This window comes from Festucalex cinctus, chromosome 11 (genome assembly GCF_051991245.1).
Source record: "Festucalex cinctus isolate MCC-2025b chromosome 11, RoL_Fcin_1.0, whole genome shotgun sequence".
Classification (NCBI taxonomy): domain Eukaryota; kingdom Metazoa; phylum Chordata; class Actinopteri; order Syngnathiformes; family Syngnathidae; genus Festucalex; species Festucalex cinctus.
This window is the reverse complement of record NC_135421.1, coordinates 18346602-18365739: the sequence shown is the minus strand read 5'-3', so window position 1 is coordinate 18365739 and position 19138 is coordinate 18346602. Positions and strand designations below refer to the sequence as shown.

General features: G+C 38.0%; 1 protein-coding gene across 1 annotated transcript in view; it reads left to right on the top strand.

Annotated features, from left to right (window-relative positions):
- lrp1bb (low density lipoprotein receptor-related protein 1Bb) overlaps positions 1 to 19138 on the top strand; it is a 291575-nt gene that overhangs the window by 254712 nt on the left and 17725 nt on the right. The window contains exons 72-83 of the mRNA XM_077536047.1: positions 989 to 1111; positions 1294 to 1416; positions 4594 to 4737; positions 6094 to 6228; positions 7806 to 7925; positions 8039 to 8280; positions 8457 to 8680; positions 10257 to 10363; positions 12151 to 12267; positions 12372 to 12545; positions 14834 to 14959; positions 15655 to 15819. Coding sequence (XP_077392173.1) covers positions 989 to 1111; positions 1294 to 1416; positions 4594 to 4737; positions 6094 to 6228; positions 7806 to 7925; positions 8039 to 8280; positions 8457 to 8680; positions 10257 to 10363; positions 12151 to 12267; positions 12372 to 12545; positions 14834 to 14959; positions 15655 to 15819 — 1800 coding nt within the window. The remainder of the gene's footprint in view (positions 1 to 988; positions 1112 to 1293; positions 1417 to 4593; positions 4738 to 6093; positions 6229 to 7805; positions 7926 to 8038; positions 8281 to 8456; positions 8681 to 10256; positions 10364 to 12150; positions 12268 to 12371; positions 12546 to 14833; positions 14960 to 15654; positions 15820 to 19138) is intronic.

Here is a 19138-nt window from a genome sequence, read left to right as displayed (position 1 = left end):
AATTTTCACAAATTATTTAAAATTGTGAGTAATTGAGCTTGTTTCCAACATGGCCCTGGTTGATCTTTGCTCTGCTGCCACATACTGGCCGTTTGTGTAATAACTACCATTTCTGCAACTGTTCTTTGCAGTTGAGTCGCTGCATCAAAGCATTCTGTATGCTCAAGCATTAAAAAAAAACAAAAACAAAAAAAAACAAAAAACGTATAAATACGTCTTTGGGACACTTAAAATATTAAATATAACGTATGTATACATTTTTGGGAGCAAATTAGTTAATAACTATACGAGTACGAAGTGTGTTGGTGAAATAAACACTAATCACTGGTTTATAAACAATAATCGGGGGGAAATGCTTTTGTAATATACTTTAATGCAAAATAAAAATTAAGCCCATTAGTCAATTAATCAATTGAATAGTCGATACATTAATTAATTCTAAAAATATTTGATAGTGACACTATATGCAAGTGCTTTCCACCTACAGGACTGTCTCGTAAAATTAGAATATTGTGATAAAGTCCATTATTTTCTGTAATGCAATAAATAAGTCAATTCACTACAAATCAACTGAAATATTGCAAGCCTTTTATTGTTTTAATATTGCTAATTATGGCATTTTTTGTTACTTGGTCTGAGGAAATATTCTAATATTTTGAGATAGGATAATAAAAGATAAAATAAAATAAAAAATAAAATAATAAAAGGCTTACAATATTTCAGTTGAGTTGTAATGAATCAAGAATGTATGGCATTTGTGCTTATTTAATTGCATTACAGAAAATAATGGACTTTATCACAATATTCTAATTTTCTGAGACAGTCCTGTATATGCCAGGAAAAAAAAAAGAAAAACGCTATAAAAGATTTGAAATCAGTTGGAGGGCAAGAGAAATGACTTGGAGTAACACCTTGAATCAACTTTTTCATTGAGCGCTAATGTTGAAAATGCGCGGGGGAGTGTTTCATTTCTTTTGTGTGACCGTAGGTGCTTTCTTTTGCCGGGCTGATGAATTCATCTGCAATAACACCTTGTGCAAACTTCACACGTGGGTATGCGACGGCAAGGACGACTGCGGCGACAACTCTGACGAAGACGCCGACATGTGCGGTGGGTGGCGCTCAACTTTGCTTTGCTTTCAAGACCGCGTGGCCGTCTTCTTTTCAAGTTATTTATGAACCACTACTCCCCCTCCCCAACGCTGTAGATATTTAAATGTGTGGTACGCAGGTTTTTTTTTTTGTCCCTCACAAAGCCATAACCATTTGCTTTTTATCTCCTTTCATCTACAGAAAAACTTCCTTGCCCTCCCACGAGGCCATTCCGCTGCAGAAATAATCATGTTTGCCTGCGTGCCGACCAAGTCTGCAATAAAGTGGACGACTGCGGTGACAGCTCGGATGAGGAGGAGTGTGGTGAGGACGCGCTGCTTCAATATACAGGAGACATTTTAGGAACTTACAAAGGACCAATGTCATATCGTCCATGTATTGTGTCTTGGGAGGCTAGCACGATTTTCACTGACTGTTAAACAGTAATTCTATAGTAGATATGAATAACAAAGAAGGTGAAAAATTGATGGCTGACCTGTAAATATTGTGTTCTATTGTTATAAAATCACAGGACCTGCCAAAAGAAAGATCTCTTCTTTCATCAGGAAAAAAAGTATATTTCTATCTGTTTCTGTTTTGCACCAATTAGCATTAGAACATAGCTAAGTTTCATCATTATTCACAAATCTGTTGGGGAAAAGAGCTTGTTGCAACATCGCCCTGGTTTGTCTCTTATACTCTTTTTGTACTAATAACTACCATTACTTTAAGCAACCTCTTCAGGTCAGAAGCCAAATAAAAGCCTTCTGTATGCTCTAGCATAAAAAAATAAAATAAAAATAAAATAAGTTATTGGGACCATAGCAATATTTAAAAAAAGAACAGGTGTTCACATTTTTGGGCGCAAAGGAGTTTTAATTGCTGGGTCAAAATTAACCGACCTGCAACTTGGGTCAATTTGACCCATTTTTGGGTGGATTTGTATCAAAATAATCCAATCTTCTGGGTTGTTTTTGCACAAAGCTAGCTACACATTTTTATTATTATTTTTTTTCGTACAAAACGACTCACAAATTGGGTCAATTTGACCCAACTATGGGTTGCTTTGTATAAAAAAAAATCTAATTTTCTGGGCTGTTGTGCACAAAACTAGCTGCACATTTTTTATTTTTTTTTTTGTACAAAACAACTCACAAATTGGATAAATTTGACCTAACTTGGGGTTGTTTTGTATCAAATGTTCTGGTTTGTTTTGCACAATGCTAGCTACATTTTTTTTTCTCATATAGAACAACCCATAAAATGGATGGTTTTGGCACAAAAGCACAAAAAAAAGTTGTCAAATTGACCCAATTAGTGGTTCAGCCCAATTTCTAACCAAACTTCCAAGCAGTTTTAAGGGTGTGCTCCAAACTATGATCCTAAAAATGTTAGTCGTCTTACTTATCTTAACTAATAACTAAATTTAGCTCCTCCCTGACATGCAATGCTTGTGTCTCAGCGTACGGTGGTGCCTTGAGATATGACTTTCATTTCTGTGACTACCTTTTTCCACTGAAATTAAATTGAAATATCCTTGATCCATTCCAGCCTTCAAAAATAAAACAAGCCAACTTTTTTTGTTGTTGTGGTTAAAGAACATTAATGCCTCTGAAAATTGTTATATTGTCTGTCTACATGTGTTGCTCTACCCGAATATGTCCCATCAAGTTGCTTGTGCCGCGTCCCCGTTTCTTTTCGCGACATCCTGACACGTTCGTGCAGCGCGACGCCGATTTGAGCGATGGCGCCGAGCAGGCCCGAGTGAACGGGACAAATGGCTTCATTCATATTTCACTCTTTCATCCTCTCTCTCTCTCCCCCTTATCTTCCTCTCTAATTCCATTGATCCGGCCATCAATCTCTCACTTCACTCCATTACCTCCCTCCATTGTACGCCTCTTCCCTCCATCCATCTTCTCATTCTCACCTCGGTCCCATCATGCCACCTTTCCATCCTGCTATCACTTCATTTTCGTCCTTTTTTCACCTCCCACGTCATCGCGCAAAGATTCAATTTCCTCCTGATCTCGATATTTGACGAGGTAGTTGTGCATAACGGTGACCCAATAACCACGTCTGTGATATATATGTAAATTCTTACTGGCTGCGGGTGCATTTTGTTTCTTAAATAGTGGCAAGAATTGTGGCATCTCGCATTTTCTATGCATTATCTCATGCAAAAACTTTTGGTCCAGGAAGCTGTATCTTATGTTGGGTTGACACATTTTCACAGTCTCAGACTAATGCTAATGTTGTTTTAAGATTCTACAAAATTACGTAGTGTACACAATTCAATGTCCTCTCCTTTACATCTCATTATTTCCCGTAATTGTTCGGTTTTACGAGCAAAGACTACATCAGGTGCCATGTGTATTTTTTTTAATTTTTTTTTTTGCTACAACAACAAAAGCACATGAACAGAACTGTCGTTATTAGGTGTGTCCAAGTGGTAATAGGGATGTAACGATAAACGCGATATCGTGATATTGTGATAGTAAAACAGCCACAATACCGTCGTCGTCATGTTCACGATATTTAAATGCAACACATCTGTTAAAAAAAAAAAAGTCAGGTTGATTTCCATTTGTGAAATCAATCGACCATTTGTGCAGTTCTAGCACCCTCTGGTGGCTAGTTTTTTTTAGTGCAATTTAATTTTCATTAGGGATGTTTTGGCCCTTCCATGTTGAAAATCTACGCTACTTGTCAGATGAAGGGGAACGTAATATGCGTGTGAAGCAAGGAACTCAATGTGTGCATGCATTAACAACATAACATAATAATAATAACATCATAATAATAATCATAATAATAATAACAGTATGTAAGTATGAGCTCGTTTTTTTTTACAATATTGTGACCTTTTTTAAATATCGCCAACCTCCCCACAATATCGTGATAATTATCGTATCGTGAGGTTCATATCGTGATATCGTATTGTGACGTTTGGATATCATTACATTCCTAAGTAGTAAGGTCCATCTTTCCCATAGCATGTGAAGGCAGCGTAAGAACTGAAATCATAAGTTTTACCGGCGTCACATCACACTCCCGCCATCTTGATCGAGTATAAAGCGGTCAGCTGTTTTAGACCAGTTTTGACCTACTTTTGGCCAACAATATCAACCATGTGATAAAGAAATCGTGGGCAAACTTAAATGTCCAAATTTTTGTACTAGATTGACGGATACTACCATAGACGTGAAACTCCTTCATAAATTGATACATTGCAGCCAAGTTGTTAGTGGAAGCAGTACATGTCAGCTTGCGAGGATGGATAAATATTGAAAGTAATGAAGTTCAATATTTAGGTTGAAATGCAAAATGCATCAGTCGTATAGCATTTAGTGGTGCACGAGGTCGTTCTCTTTCATCAGTGTTGGAATTATGAGGGAGTCCTTGAAAAGAAAATGTCGCCCCTGTGAGGTGTTTGAGAAGACCTACATGAAATATATGTATGAAGATTTTCAAAAGTCTTGTGATGATTTTCTACCGAAGCAGAGGTGGCGGCCGGACGACCACGACCTTGCGGGAAGACCGAGTTCACCTGCAGCAACCGACGCTGCGTCTCCGTCCAGCTGCAATGCGACCTCTTCAACGACTGCGGCGACGGCGGCTCCGACGAGCAGGACTGCAAAGCCTGTGAGTCCGCCAAGAGCCAACCACCGACTCAATCAAAGCTATCCAGGTTATCGGGAGGCGGGACTATTGCTGCATTCGAGGATGGTCGGAAGTCGGATATATCCGAGTTTTTCCCAGTTCCGACCTGAAAACGTTCGAGGTGAAAGTACACAACCAAAATGGCGGATCGTGGTAAATTGTTTTTTTTTATTTTGGTTCTTAACACTCATTTTAACCTCCAGCAAACTTACACTGGAGTATAAGTCGCATTATTGGGGGAAATTTATTTGGTAAAATCCAACACCAAAAACATACATGTCATCTTGAAAGGCAATTTAAAATTAAAATAAAATAGAGAACAACAGGCTGAATAAGTGTACGGTATACTAACGTTACATGACTGACATGCCTGGTAATGTCAGTAACGACGTAACATATTAAGAGTTTGTAGCGAGCAGTGACGGGAGTCGGAGGCGGAGTGTTGAAGCGCAGAGCCAAAGGCTGGCGTTTTATTGACATCAGCTTCTGAGGTCTTAACAGCAACTCCCCACTCAGGTAGAAGCTAACAGGCTAACTCTCCTTTTCCACATAACAAAACCTTCCCACCCAGAACTCTCCCTTCGTCCCAACGTTCCGTGGGTGAATTATGTTCCCATCACTACAAGTTATTCATATAACTCTAGTATAAAGAACACGCTAACAAGTTTACCAAACTATTAGTTTCACTCCAAATCACTAAATCCAATGAAATCTTCATCCTCGTTGTCACTTTTAAACAACTCCCCCAACTCGGGAGGTAGACGATGCAATGTTGAACTTATCAACACAGGCCTAGAGCGCCCTCTTGCGGTTTAGTGTGAAAATAACATGTGTAATGATATAATAATGTGTTAATTTCACACACAAGTCGCACCAGAGTATAAGTCGCACCCCCGGCCAAACTATGAAAAAAACTGCGACTTATAATCCGAAAAATACGGTCGTCTTATACTCAAGTAAATTGTGTATTACCATTCACGGTCTGTGTTTCCAAAGAGGAAACCAGTGTAGAGTGACGTCATTTGTAGTCCGTCGGTGAAGTCGGGGTCCTTCTTTATTTTCCGACTTTGCAAGTGGAATTTCCGTGTTCAAGGGGGCGTTCCCGTACACAATTCCTGGTTTGAACTCGGAAAAGTCTTCGAATGCAGTATATCTCCTCCTTTTACCTGTGATGTGTTGTTATTTATGTTAATGTATCCGTTTGTGAGTTATGTGTGACGTGAAAGACCGCGCTGTCCTTTTCGGCTTTGGCACATCAAAAGGAAGGCACAGCAGGTGTCTGAGAGGCAGAGGGCGGCAGTGTAATCAAAAAAAGGACGTGTCTTTTTGTATTTGTAGTCTCCAGCGGCGACGTATGTGGCAAGAAAACAAATCCGTGCGGAGAGGACGCCATCTGCAACCAGACCAACGCGAACGCAGTTTGCCAGTGCAAAGCGGGCTTCAAGAGGAACCACAAGTCAGGACAGTGTGACGGTAGTTGATGATCCACTTTTGCCACTCGCTGCCCTGTATGAACCTGCCCTGGCATTTTGACTTAGCCGAATTCTTGACCAAGCTTGGCTACCACGTAGCTCTACCACTGATGTTTATTGGTTCCGTTTGCTCTCTATATTGTAAATGTATTATTGGACTGCTCCCTCTAAATTGTGGGACTCTTGGGGTAAAATGGAGGGAAATAATCATTGATAGCACCCAAAAGACACCGGCCCTACCAGGCATCTGCCCTGTAAGCCAGATGGCCAGTCCAGCCCTGGTGGTGACCTAAAAACGAACGAAGAATCAGAATTTTCGGATTCAAGTTTCAATGAAACATAGTGTATTGTCGTGCGTACTCTTGTGACATACGCTTTTCGAAGAGCGACACCCGGAAGTGTTGGCGCGTGTATGTTGTTTAGCCGGCTAATGAATATTAAACTCTTAAAGTAATTAGTCAAAAAAGTCTATCTAGGCTGTGTATCAACACCGACCCTCCCAGGTTAGCTTAGTGCTAGCTAGCTGCTACAAATTTAAAACATTTACTTAAAAAAACACCCTAGGTTCTGCCATTGGCCAGTGTACATCAATGGATTGTGGAAGTAAGTTATCTTAACCTAAAAAGAAAAACCTTTCCAAAGGTTGACGTGGCTACGTCATCATGTGGGCGTGTTTTCAAAAAAGTTAATAGGATTTGGTCAAGTGCTTGGGACAACATAGTGTAAATATAGCCCGATATATAAGTGCACTCCATTTATCATTATGACCAAATTGGATTTTTTTTTTTTTTTTAACTACGGCAAAAGTACATTTAGTAACTCTTTTGAGTTTTTTCGGAACTCGCCACTTAAATGGTAAATGAATAGTGCACCAATTGGGTGCAAGCCCGTGCTCTAGTGAAAAGCACTAAAAGTTGCTGCTATGTGAAAGACACTTGCCCCTTTTTTTTTTCATTTTTAATGTTTTTTTTTTCATTTTTAATGTCTGGATTCAGTTTCATTCCAAAAACATAAAAATAAAAAAAGAAGACAAAAATGAACATAAGTGTTGTCACATAGTTAACGAAAAGCAAATAATACATTAGAAAAAGACTATGAAGCTTGAACACATTCAACTTTGGCATTTTAACGTACGTTTTTTGAATATCATGAATTTATTGAAAATAATTGTATATATGGGAAGAAAAAAAACATAAATTTGTGTTTTTCATTGTCAGTCTAAAGCTTTCCGGTGCTTTTATTTTTCAGTGTGCTATTCTTCAGATTCAACTTCTAACTTCTATGAGCGTGAATTATTAATCAAAATTTTATTGGTTGTTTACATACGTTTTCACACTACATGCAGAAAAATCCGGAGAATCTCATTATGTTAAATGTAAAAATTGTCATAAAGTGGACTTACGAGTTTGTCAACACTGCAACGCTTCCATTGACCTTTGCGCTCTTTGCTGACGCTGTCAGAAATAACTCAACACCTCCCGAGGTGTCGAAATCAATATTCTTAATATCGCCTTTATGGTCACGTTAATATGTTAAAAGCAAGCACTTTCTCAAGTATTGTGTTGTGGTTATTTCCAGAGACAAATGAGTGTCTGCAGTTTGATACATGCCCTCATTACTGCACAAACACGAAAGGATCTTTCAAGTGCACATGTGACAGAAATTATAAGGAGATCGATGGAAACTGCATCGCAAAAGGTATGGGCTTTAAAAGTGGCCCTCGCGGTTTTCATTCAGAAGAACAATGTTTTCGTTTTCAAATGAAGCCAAGCTAATTGTGTGCCACTTTCTTTTCTCAACTGCGCGGGCAGGACCGGAGGATCGAGTGCTCTACATCGCTAATGACACTGAAATCCGAAGTTTTGCGTACCCATTTAACCAGAGTCACGGACACAAAGTGCTCGCACAGACTGAGGACAACGCTCGCATTATTGGGATGGATGCGTTGTTTCACCACCAGAAGTTTATCTGGGCTACCCAATTCAACCCCGGTGGAATATTTTACAAAGAAATTATGGAGAGAAGTACAACTAAAACGAGCATCCGAAATATTGTAAGTACCAATAATCTGTTGTGTATACAAACAACAACATACTTTTGATGATTTAGTGACCAGTTTACTATGGAGAACTTCACATGAAAATATAAATCATGTTAACGCTGTTTCAATCTTCAATACACCAAATGGAGTCTCGTTTATGTACCAACAATGAGTTCATTCGTTTCCAGTGTTCCGATTTTCGACGGCCAAGAGACATTTCCGCCGACTGGATCACCGGGAATATCTACTGGACCGATCATTCACGGATGCACTGGTTCAGCTATTACACGGCGCACTGGACGAAATTGCGATATTCCATAAATGTCGGACAACTCAAGGGACCAAATTGCACGCGTCTAATCACTGACATCGCCGGAGAACCTTACGCCATTGCTGTGAACCCGGGCAGAGGGTAAGTGGGACGATAAGAAATTACAATTTTCTGTTGTAGTTCTTGATTAATTAAAAAGCATTAAGAGTTAATGAATGAATTTTGCTAGAATTGAGGCCTTAAAAGGCATTAAGAAGCATTAAATACTTGTGTAAAGGAGTCACCATAACACTATTTAGCAATCATTAACATGATAAAATGTATTTGTGGGGACTGGTGACGAGTTGTAACTTACAATGGCCTGGAGTACACAAGTTGCTTCATGTTCCAAATGCTGATTGCTCTGAATTTGAAAAGAAAAATGTCATGTTGCTGTCACCAACGTCCAACATGAAACCCTAATGCCACGTAGTGGCAGAAAATTACCGCAACACAAATCTTATGACTCAATGTTTTTAACTGAAACTTCATAAATCACTTACTATAAGATTACTGTTATCAATCAACTAAATTATAATTAATTAATTAATTACAAAAAAAAAATATTTTTAAAATATTTTGCACTTTAATATTAATGAGTTTGAAAAATATATTTTATTGCACATTTAGAACAGATATAACGTGATTAATTTATGATTAATTACGAGTTAACTATGGAAATCAACTTACAGCCCTAATATATAAACCAGGGGTGTCCAAACTTTTTCATTTGAGGGCCACATACAGAAAATCAGCTATGTTGGAGAAGGGCAACATCCAAAACCTTCTGGGCTATGGCCCTCGAGGACCGAGATTGCCCATCCCTGCTCTAGATTGTGGTTATTGATTATTTTTAATGGTTCATAACACCAAGTGTGATTGGTTGTTTGCTTCTGTGTCCTGCATTTGCGAATGGATAAGTTGTAGAAAATGAATAAAACTGTCCATACAGCTTTTTTTTTATCCCATCATTAGCTTGTGAAGGTGTGCCTAATGAACTGTCCCAATATAATCATCATCATTATCATCATATGCTAATGTTGCTTATGAAGCATCCTTATACGTGAGCGGCACGTTGGGCTCATTCGGAGTGGTGTCTGTTGTTTAATCGTCTGATATTTCAAAAAGCTTTGCCGTGTTAACCAGCTGGACTCTAATTGTGTGTGTGCTCTCGCCATTAGAGAGGCTGAGCAGGTAATGTACTGTACGCTCGGTTTTTATACCGTAGCCACCGTCCGCATTCAAACGCAACATAATGAGATGGCTGACGGTGAACCAAAACAGTAAGGCAAATGTGCAGCCAGCCAACAGATCGGATCTCATTAAGCAAGAGTTGAGGGGAGCTGCAGCTCAGATGCAATAAATGCTTACCTTTACGTCTCAGGGGGCGGTCCTAGTTGCAAGACCCCGCCTTTGAGGTTATTGACGTTTTCAAGTTGGAACCCACCCGCCCTCATAAAACAACAATAATATATTGTTCGGTTGAATGGAGTTGATGTGCGTGTTTTTCTTAAGCCAGGTTCCGATGAGGCGCCAGCAGCACACCTTTTATGTATGTCAGAAAGCGTGGGTGTAATCCTATTATCGCATACATTATACACATAGACATCTGTGGCAACGGGGATTATTAAGATATGCGTATTTCCTACACTCAGCCACTGTTTTGTCTGTCCTGCAGGATGATGTACTGGAGCGTGGTCGGCGACCACTCGCATATCGAAGAATCCGCCATGGACGGTTCTTTACGCCGAGTGCTGTTGGAGAAGAACCTCAGGAGACCGACTGGTAACGTATTTTGTTATTTACATGAGTGGTTAGCTACTAATGGGTGTTTTTTGTTGTTGTTGTTTTCAAGTTGCTTTGAGCAAGTTCGATTATGTCCAATTCTCTGCTGTTTCTGATATCTCTTGAGTCTCTTTTCAGTTGTCTCACAAACCACATTTTAGTATGATCTCATTGTATAAGTCATTACATACAAAATGGTTGCACAAATTGTCATATTTCAAGCACATTTCTACACATTTGTATCAGACTTCTTTTCCAGGCAACTCTTAACTTCTTTTTTTTTTTTTCTTAAACGAAGGGCAATATATGAAACATTAAATAAACCAATGATCAATCAGCTTTCCAAAATAGCTCATAGCAAGTGTAGATAAGTGTTGTGATGCGGATGAATGAATTAAATTGTGGTAGGAAAACTACAGTTATTCCTACAGGGTTTCATGTGTAATCTTCTGTGCCCTGTTTTTCATTTTTACCTTTTCATATAAGGTAGCTGTATCATTGAATTGCTTCATCACAAATTTAATTGTTTTTGTATTTCTTTTTTAAACAAAGTACAAAATTAGGACAAAGTTTGTTGATGAATAGAAAATACTTGTTGCTTTCCAGAAACATTACAACCATAACAAAATAGTGTTTCTTTCTTAAACACAAAGTGGTTATAGGAAAATGTTTTCAAACAAATTGTTCAGAAACTACAAATACAAAAAAAAATAACAAAAATTTCTGCCTTCGTCGTACTGTGGATTTTTTCCAACGTAAATAAACAGGATGTTACAAGATGTATGTATTTATATATATATATTTTTTTTTTTTTTGACTATGCAATGTTGTATTGTTCTTTCTGGATGACAAAGAATTGGTCTTGCAAAAACCTTATTCAGTCTCTTGCAAACAATCGTCCACATACACAAAGGTGTAACGTTGAGTTTACAATACCGGATCTGTCATCAAAACTTAAGTGGCAGTTTACAGCAGAGCATCCATGCAAAGTACACGACAACATGACAAAGTGCTCTGCTGGCACTGACATGTTCGGTGACACAAATATTCCGTTTTGAGAAAGAAGGAAAATGGCTTTTACGGGGGGGAACCATGCTGATTTGCTTTTTGTGCAAATTGTTAGGAGAAATGCACTTGCTGTTCTGCAAATTTCAATTCTGATCTGAGAAATGCACCAAAGTGACTGAGGAAAACAACATATGTGTTTGAACATCTTGAAAATGAAGCTGTTACATGGTCATGTGTAAGTAAAAAGGGAATGCATGCAATACAAATGAAACTTAGCAGAGCCTCTGAAGTAGCCATTTTTTTTTCTTTTCTTTTTGTTAAATAGGGAAACAGTGCTGAACTAGTTTTGCGCATCAGCTCTGGCCTCCTTTAATTCAAGCGGCAACGTTCTGTTGTGTTTACAGAGCGAGGAATTCATCATCTGCGGAAAACCTATTTAAAACAGCCAGCCCAGCTCTCAATTATCTAGTCAAACGCTGGTGCAGAAAGTAAAAGTGATTAATTGGCTTGGAATTGTAATGTAAGCATTCCTAAACACTACCATCCAAAGTGCAAAGCACAATACGGCGAGATCTACTTTGTAATTTCCACACGGGAGAATTGATTGTTGAAAGCAAAACAAGGCAAAGGGTAGAAACACAAAAACAAGGGCGGCTTCGCATTTCGGCTGCACCGTTCGTGACCTTGGCTTCCCCTGACGCCTGACGACTGACTTCCCGCAAGATGTCGGCCTAGGTTTGTACGGTAAATAAAAGTCTTTGTTTTCCTCATCCCCGCAGGGCTCGCCATTGATTATTTCAATCAACGTTTGTACTGGGCTGATCCCGAGCTCTCGCAGATTGGCAGCGTGAGATTGGACGGTTCCGACCCGCTGATGACGATCAATGAGCGACATGGTAATTTCTGGCATGAAATGTCTCACTTTCCTAAATGCAACTTGAGATTAGACCTTTTTTTTTTTTTATCAAATAAGTATCATGTGTTTTCTTTGAATTTACAGGCATCTCCCAACCTTATAGAATTGATTTATTTGAAGATTACATCTATGGAACTGGACTCAAACACGAAGTCTTCAAGATTCACAAGTTTGGCAAGCAGCCGGTGGAGTTGTTTAACTTGGGAGTGGAGAAACCCACCAATGTTTTGATCTCCCATCGATTCAAACACCAAGATGGTAACTTGGCTTTTTCTTTTCCCTTACATTGTTAATTTTGTCAATGAAAACTAAACAAAAATAATTTCGTCAACACACATTTATCACCGGACTAAAACTAGACTAGACTATTCTCAAAACCTCATTAATAAACAATAACTAGGATTAAATCAGTATGCATTTTTGTCGACTCATGAAAATGAGACGAAAATGTACTTCACTTCAAAACTGGACTAAAATCTATGGACATTTTAGTTCATGAACACAAACGGGATGAAAATTAAATTTTGTAAAATCTTGTCTCTGCCAATCTGTCACTGTGACGCTGTCATGTGACACACAGTGACACGCCCCCTTTCAAATCTGCAGCTAGCGAGTGCAACATGCACAAAACACATGGGGCAGACACAAGGGGGATTCATAATAAAAGGTTAAACAAAAAACGTAAATTATATTTAGAAGAAAACGTGAATCCAACACCTATAATGTTCCAACAATAATGTGAATGCAACCGCTAATTAATGCTAGCTTATAGCATGGAGCCAAAGTAGCCACTTGTTGATATTCTGTAATTGTGTGTCAAGTTTGTTTTTGATTTGATTTGTTTATTGAACATAGAAACAAATAGCAGGAAATAAAATAAAGATAAAAAAAAAAGAACCATATATACAGTATACTGTACAATCATCATTAGTCACTGTTTACATGTTCAAAAAGGAGTAAAAAGATGTTGAAAACGAATCTAGTCCTACCCCTTATTCGTTGTATGTTTACACTTATTTCATTATTGATACAATAATAGCTTAATGTTTTTCAAAAAGAAAAGGTATAAACCTGGTCATGTATACAAGTGTACTTGGATATGCGTACATTTGCCAGCAACATATGGAAATGACATTCATAGACATATACCAAAATACATTTGTAAATCATGCCGTCATACTCACATATACAATTTTCATGTTCATTTCTGATATAAGTAATTTTTTATTTTTTTTTTAAACTCTACTTTTAAACAACATTTTCTTAAATTCAACAAGTGAGTCACATCTTTTCAGGTGAGTTCCAAAATTATTCCACAAATTATTTTATAAAAACACACTTTTTGCTTAATATTTGTTCGTTTTTTTTTTTGTTTTTTTTTTGTTTTGTTTTTTTTGTAGACACTTGTAGCCCTTATAATCGTGAAGATGAGAGAAAATTGCATGTTAAATAGTTTTAGATCCTAAATGTTAACACATTCACTGCCAGCCCAAAAATGCATCATTTGACGTCTTTTTCCGTCAATGGCAGTGAATGAGTTAATCATGATCTGCTTACAAAAAAAAAATAATAATAATAAAATACAGGGATTAAATGATTGTCCTGACTAAAACTAGACTAAAACGTTGACAGTTTTTGTTGACTAAAACTAGGTAAATAAAATGATGTTTTCTTGGACTTAAAATAAAGACTAAAATGCTAGATTTACAGTCAACTAAAAATGGACTAAATAAAAAAAAAAGGGTGAGTTTGACTATGATAAAAACAAACGAGCGTGATTGACTAAATGACTAAATTTAAAAATGGCATATAAAATGAACACTAATGTTGAAGCAGTTTGAACCCCAGTTTGGAATGTGGTCAAATAGAGCGTATCCAATTCCAGCTTTGTGAATGTTTTCTGAGGTCATCATGCAACAGCATGCCCGAGTTGTCCAACTGTAGTTGCTGCATTCAAATGGAGTCAGTCGGTCAATTTTTCAAAGGGAATCGTTCGTTGTCCCTGAGAGACTCATTAGACCTGGCGTGCAATGTGTGGGCTGAAGATGTGCATAGGAAGCTTTGACATGAAGCCTGCTGCTCCCACATTACAACAACCTTTCTATTTATTTTAGGATTTCACTGTCAGATTTTTTTTTTTTAATATATATCATGCATACTCCTATTTTAAATTGTAAATTGTCATGCTTGATTGCTCTTCTTTGGCCAAACTTCTGTCTGATCACGTCAATATCAGCATGGTAATTTCCAGTATTGAACCAAATACAAGCAGCCCACAGTACTATTTTGACGAATTCATTTTTAGATATTTCATGTTGTTCATCAGTGCACTTCAAGGTCCAGCAATCAATTAGGTGTTTCTCGCCACTTCTGCATCGATTCAGTTGGGTGATGTTGTGCATGTAAAATTGTGCATATGTACAACTGCGCCTTTCAGGGCCTTCACAAATATCTCACCCTCCAAAAAAAAAAAAAAAAAACAGAAACACAGAGTCAAATATTTGAATTAAACGTATCACAGACCTCCTCTTCCTTTTCCCCAACAGCGTCAAATCCATGCCTGAGGATGTCTTGCGATTTCATGTGTTTGCTCAACCCGACGGGTGCCAGATGTACTTGTCCGGAGGGCAAAATGCTGATCAACGGCAGCTGTAGTGATGTCAACACCTCAGGTGGGCTTATCCCTCCGTTTTATCATACGGTTACGCTGTATTACAAGAAAACTGGCACGTAGCAGATTTCAGGGCATCAGCTAGCAAATGCGCCCGTTTGAAACTTGCAGTTGAGACATTTTAATGTACCCTGACTTCACTGGCGTCTCGTAGTTACACATAAGAAAGCCACTAGGAGTCTACACAAGACTAAAAAATATATATATTTTTTTTTTTCTATAGTTAAAAACCTGCTTGCCTGAATCTTTGTGTGTGTGCTGTAGTATCTCCAATATTAAAATGACTTGGAGTTAGACTGCATAATGGGGATGTAACGATATCCAAACATCACAATATGATATTATCACGATACGATAAAAAAGAGATCAACCAGGGCCATGTTGCAACAAGCTGTTTTCACCACAGTTTTCAATAGATTTGTGAATAATGATGAAACTGAGCTATATTCTAATGCTAAGTGTTGCAAAACGGAAACAGAGAGATAGAAATACAGTCCCCCCCCCACCCCCGATGAATCAAACTCAAAATCAAAGTCAACATCGAGTAAAACAGCAGGGAGCTTCAGTGAAAATGGCTGGGAGTGAATGAGTTAATAATTAACTCTGTAGGATTTGCAGCACGTTTGTTTGTTGTGTTTACTGTGATTGACTTCGCCAATAAGATCTTTTTATGGTCTTTTTCTCCCGGCGGTGAAGGTGAACTGTGCCGTCCCCCCTGTGAGAACGGAGGCCGTTGCTTAGCCAACGAGAAAGGAAACTGGAGGTGCTACTGCTGGCCCGATTTCTCGGGTGAACGCTGCGAGGTCAACCACTGCACAGACTACTGCCTGAACGGAGGAACCTGCATGGGCTCCCCGCTGGGTAAGTCGGCCCTTCACAAATGTTGGCGCTCGATGCCCTGCGGAAATTCTATCACACGTCAGTCAGAAGAGTCTCCGTGGTCAGGTCCCGCTTTGGTTCCTCTTTAAATTGACATCTACTTGTCAAAAAAAAAAATGTCTAGGATTTTCATCTGTCAACTCACAAGCATCAAGTACGTACAGTTGATGGTTCATGTTTTACAGTCGTCCCCCCCAGGGATTCCTCTGCATCGAGCGCTGAGACAAAATGGCATTTTAAATGCGGGGGGGGCTTCAGGCCATTTCCCTCTTGCACTTGCACAATGAGCCAGTGAATAGTAACATTTCCTCCGCGCTATCCCTGCGGCAGCTCTGCTTTTGCAAGATGTGCACTTTTGCCAGCCCACTTTGGTTGATTTGAGTTTGGTACGGTCCACATTTTTGGAGCATTATGATTGTCAAATGTGGAACAACCCTCAACTACAATATACAGTGGGGCCTGAGTCAGATATGATTGACACCACTAGCTTAATGCTAACACGAAATGAGCTAATGAATAGCATTGGTGTTGCTGTGTTGGGTGTCAGGCGATTACAATTTGTAATCGTATTTAATCCCACAATTTCAATTGTTAACTCACGATCAGGGTTATTAGAATTTTGGAATTTTTCATTTTAGTTAGTTTTGATTTTGTTTTGAGTTTTGTGTTTTTAAATTTAGTTTTAATTAGTTTTCAGGGTGGTTATGTTAGTTTTTATTAGTTTTTGTTATTTAATAAATATTTAGTTTTAGTTTATGCTTTAGTTATTCTCAGTATTAGTTTTAGTTTAAAAAAAAAATGTGTATTACTTGTGCACAAAATTTAAAAAACACCATGGGAGCAACATCATCTGAAGATGCTTTTCTATTGGCTGCTGCTGGATGACATCACTTCTGCGTGACACAATTTCAAATGTCCTTTAGTCCGGTTAATATCAAAATAAATCTACTTAAAAAGTTAAATTCACATTTCAAATCATCCCCAAAGGCTCATGCATTAAATTAATGACCAAAGACTAAAACGAGGGACATTTTTGCTGTAATTATAGTTAGTTTTAGTTAGTTTTGTCAGTTTTAGTCAGTTTCAGTTCGTTTTTGTTTTTTAAAAAGCATTTTCGTTTATATTTTATTTCGTCAACGAAATTGTTTTTGGAATTTTAATTAATTAATCTCAAATTTTATATCTGTTCTAAATATACAATAAAATGTACAATTTTTTTCTATTTTTTCATACTCTTTAACATAAAAGTGGGAAAAATGTTAAACTAATAGAAATATGGCTGCATCTTTTAGTCAGTGATACAGTAATTTCATTATAATTAATAAAATTGAGTTAAAATTAAAAATGTGTACTGTACCGTAAAAAAACAAGTGTAATATTGATTTGCGTTGAGGTCACTTTTCTGCCACTATTTGGCATAATTGCATTTGTAAGACGTTGGTCACAGCTCAGTGCATTTTCCTTTTCATAATAAGAGCTATCTAATCTTACACATTTTTAAAATTGTAAAATGCAACTTGAACCCAGTCTCCACAATTATATGCATTATTATTCAAATTATTTAAATTTTGACGTGCGTTGTCACTGGAATTCCCTCAGTACAGGCTTTCCAAGTCAGGGGCGGTCATTAATCGTGCATTGAAAAAAAATAAAAATAAAAATACTGGTGTTAAAGGAACTTTAAATGAATTCAAAATGAACGCACTCATTTTGAGACCTCTAGTTTTAACCCTTGAAGCAACAAATACATCCAGATAGTAGATAGACTGGCATGTATTTTCTATCCACTGCAAAAAATGACGCGGGCACCCTTTCACAACAGGATGTTTGCCCTTCAAGCAACCCTCTCATGACATTTGTTTTAACCTTTTGCTTTGACATGATAGAGCTTCTGTGTAGCCATTGCTTGAAAATGGTGGATATTCCCCCAGTCTACCTGCCAACTCATCGTGTGGGAATGGCGTTATGTCAAAGTGAATTCTGCCTGACTTGCTTACAGACACAAAGGGCAGCTAACAACAGATTGACTTCGCCGGTTTAATTTCACACTCGATGGTTGGCCAGGCCTTGCAGACACTCAACTATTTGTATACAAACAATTAACAAGTCAATTTTCCATTCTATGTGCCCTTTAAGTTGCCTGGGATTGATTTCTACTTTAGAGGGAACCACTGTGCTCGTGTTCCGCAGTCTACTAATGAACTTCTAATGAGGGGCCAATTGTAACGAAGACGAGAGTTGTGCATTTTATTGCGCGCAGACATTTTGTTTACATTTACATCACTGGAACCAGACGGTGGCAATCAAAGTTGACATATTAGCATTTCAATGCCACTTCAAGTATGTATGTCAGCCCCCAACGCAGCATCTTCACCCTGCGCTTAGGCAATGAGGCAAGTAACATTTCTATCGTTGCCATGTCAACCCCAGATATGACTTTGGTGGTGCGAAATATGTTTTATTAGCACGAGCATCAATATAGGGATAACTTTGTTGTGCTTGAGGCTTGTCCAAACGGCCTGCAGGCGACATCATTTGTTCTGCTTTGGTGCATTTTACTTTGAACCTCACAACCTTGGAAAATTGTTGTTTTCGAAATCACGCCGACTGTATTTATTTTATTTATTTTTTGGTCGCTTTTACTGCCTCTCACATGTCTTATGGAGGCCATGAAGTCATGTCATCCAATGTTATGGCCACATTACACAGAGGAGATGGCCACTCACTGAAAATTGTTTGTTATTTTGGACAGGCGTATTTCATATTTCCACAGTATACAGTACTGGACAGCATTCTGTTATTTCAACCGTATTGTCACTGTTGAGCAGAATATGGTCAATTTCCTATTTTTTGATACTGCTGGTCTGTCCCCCACGTCGTCTGTTATTTTTATACATTACTAACCAATTTAAATTGTTGATATTGATAACAAATTTATTAACTCTCCGTCAACTTTCTTAAGATTGTTTTAACTAACGGTTTTCTATTTCCTGATTTTTTTTGTTTTCATTTATTTTGTTAATAGTTTCTTTAAAAAAAAGTAAATACAATTGTTTTCTACTTTTATTGTACTGGAGTGTTGTTCATATGCTGCATACGCTCTTCACTGCCTCCTATAGTCTGGGAGAATATCAACCGCAGTGGGGGCAAGCCATGTTGAGTATGAAAAGCTGAAAAAGTTGTGCCAACCGGATTTTTGGTGATGTGTTGATATAATGTTGTAAATACCAACTTAAAAGACGCGGTATTTGGTAACTCAACCAAGATTTATATACAGTGTTGCCTCATATAAAGCGGTTCA